Source organism: Bufo bufo, chromosome 2 (genome assembly GCF_905171765.1).
Source record: "Bufo bufo chromosome 2, aBufBuf1.1, whole genome shotgun sequence".
Classification (NCBI taxonomy): Eukaryota; Metazoa; Chordata; class Amphibia; order Anura; family Bufonidae; genus Bufo; species Bufo bufo.
Window position 1 is genome coordinate 842,469,021 of NC_053390.1, and position 2,166 is coordinate 842,471,186.

General features: G+C 57.7%; 1 protein-coding gene across 1 annotated transcript; it reads left to right on the top strand.

The window, feature by feature from the left end:
- The first annotated feature begins 386 nt into the window (after positions 1–386).
- On the top strand, positions 387–808 carry LOC120991867 (histone H2A type 1-like). The gene has a single exon (XM_040420618.1). It carries the CDS (start codon positions 395–397, stop codon positions 785–787), a length of 393 nt encoding a protein of 130 aa, XP_040276552.1. The 5' UTR covers positions 387–394; the 3' UTR covers positions 788–808.
- Positions 809–2,166: the final 1,358 nt, after the last annotated feature.

Below are 2,166 nucleotides of genomic sequence, written 5' to 3' on the forward strand. Positions count from 1 at the left end.
GGATCTTTAGATTCTTGTGACTCATTCGATTCCTTTAGACTCCCTGTACAGACGGCTCAGAGGACTCGAGTCAGAGCTGCAGTGTGCTGGCCTCGCCCCCTCAGCTCTGGTCGGTGATTGGTTGGTGGGCGGGGAGGGGTGGGGCTGGCAGAAGCAGCTTCCACTCTAAGATCATATTACTGACTCCTCCCAGTCCCTCCCTCAGGCTCCTGCTCCAGCGTGAGGTGGTGAGCTGAGCGTCTGCATTCATTGTCTGTCTGCTGTGACTGAGAAGAGCCGTTTCAAACGGATCGGATCATTCAAGTGAATCGACTCCTCCGGTTCACTGAACTGAATCGATTCAAATGAACGATTCGTTCATGAACCGGACATCACTAGTACAGAGAAGAGAACGATGTCTGGACGCGGCAAACAAGGAGGCAAAGTCCGGGCTAAGGCCAAGACCCGCTCCTCCCGGGCAGGGCTCCAGTTCCCGGTCGGCCGAGTGCACAGGCTCCTCCGCAAGGGCAACTACGCCCAGAGGGTGGGCGCCGGCGCTCCCGTCTACTTGGCCGCTGTGCTCGAGTATCTCACCGCCGAGATCCTGGAGCTGGCCGGCAATGCCGCCCGCGACAACAAGAAGACCCGCATCATCCCCCGCCACCTGCAGCTGGCCGTGCGCAACGACGAGGAGCTCAACAAGCTGCTGGGCGGCGTCACCATCGCCCAGGGAGGCGTCCTGCCCAACATCCAGGCCGTGCTGCTGCCCAAGAAGACCGAGAGCACCAAGTCGGCCAAGAGCAAGTGAGCCCGGAACCAAAGGCTCTTCTAAGAGCCCCCCACATGGTCCGTACGACTGAGCTGGCGATGCCGCTGATCTCCGCTGTGGAGGGGGCGTCACACAGGGGCACTTACCGCTCCTGACTAGAGGTGGGGAGTTTGGATCTTTGGCTTCAGTTGCTGACAAGTGACCCGGAGCCGGATAGGTAATAAGTGTCCGATCAGTGGTGACCGGACTGAGGACTAGGAAGGGGGGGCTGGGGGCCTGATCTGGGCATTATACTGAGTGGGGGGCTGGGGGCCCTGATCTGGGCATTATACTGAGTGGGGGCCCTGATCTGGGCATTATACTGAGTGGGGGGCGCTGCTGGGGGCACTGATCTGGGCATTATACTGAGTGGGGGCCCTGATCTGGGCATTATACTGAGTGGGGGGCTGGGGGCACTGATCTGGGCATTATACTGAGTGGGGGGCTGGGGGCCCTGATCTGGGCATTATACTGAGTGGGGGGCTGGGGGCCCTGATCTGGGCATTATACTGAGTGGGGGCCCTGATCTGGGCATTATACTGAGTGGGGGGCGTTCTATTCTATGGACAGCACTGCGAGGGCTTTATACTGCTGCAGCCGGTCAGAGACTCCGTGTATTGTTCTAGAAGTCGGATCATTGGATTCTTAGCCTCAGTGCACGACTCCCTGGACCGTGTGCGCCTCCGCTCTGATTGATTGGCTGCTGGCCTCCCCTCCTCCGACATGAATCGGACATCACTGCTCCTGACCTGCTGCGAGTCCGGGCAGACATTGCTGCTGTAGAGGGTTCGTCCCCTGTGTGTAATGGACTGCTCCTCCACGGCCGCTGAATTCTGACCGGACTGTAATTGAGCGGGAATTTCAAAAGCCAGAGATAAGCCAATCACTGTAAAGCACTTGTCCTATAGCTCCGCCCCCTTCTCATGCTCTGCGCTGGTGTCCGGGGATAGAGCGCACGGCGGGGCTCACATCCATCCATTAGCAGATCACTACTGCCCTCATTCTCCTCACTGGCTGACCACTACTCCCCTCATCATCCTCAGTACCATATAACTACTTCACTCATTCTCCTCATTGCCCAACTTCTCTCTGGCCGATCATTACTCCCCCATCCTCCTCACTGTCTGATCACTACTCCCCTCATCCTCCTCACTGTCTGATCACTACCCCCCCCCCCTCCTCAGTAGCCAATCACTACTTCCCTCATTCTCCTCACTGGCTGACCACTACTCCCCTAATCATCCTCAGTACCATATAATTACTTCACTCATTCTCCTCATCGCCCAACTTCTCTCTGGCCGATCATTCCTCCCCCCATCCTCCTCACTGTCTGATCACTACTCCCCCATCCTCCTCACTGTCTGATCACTACTCCCCCA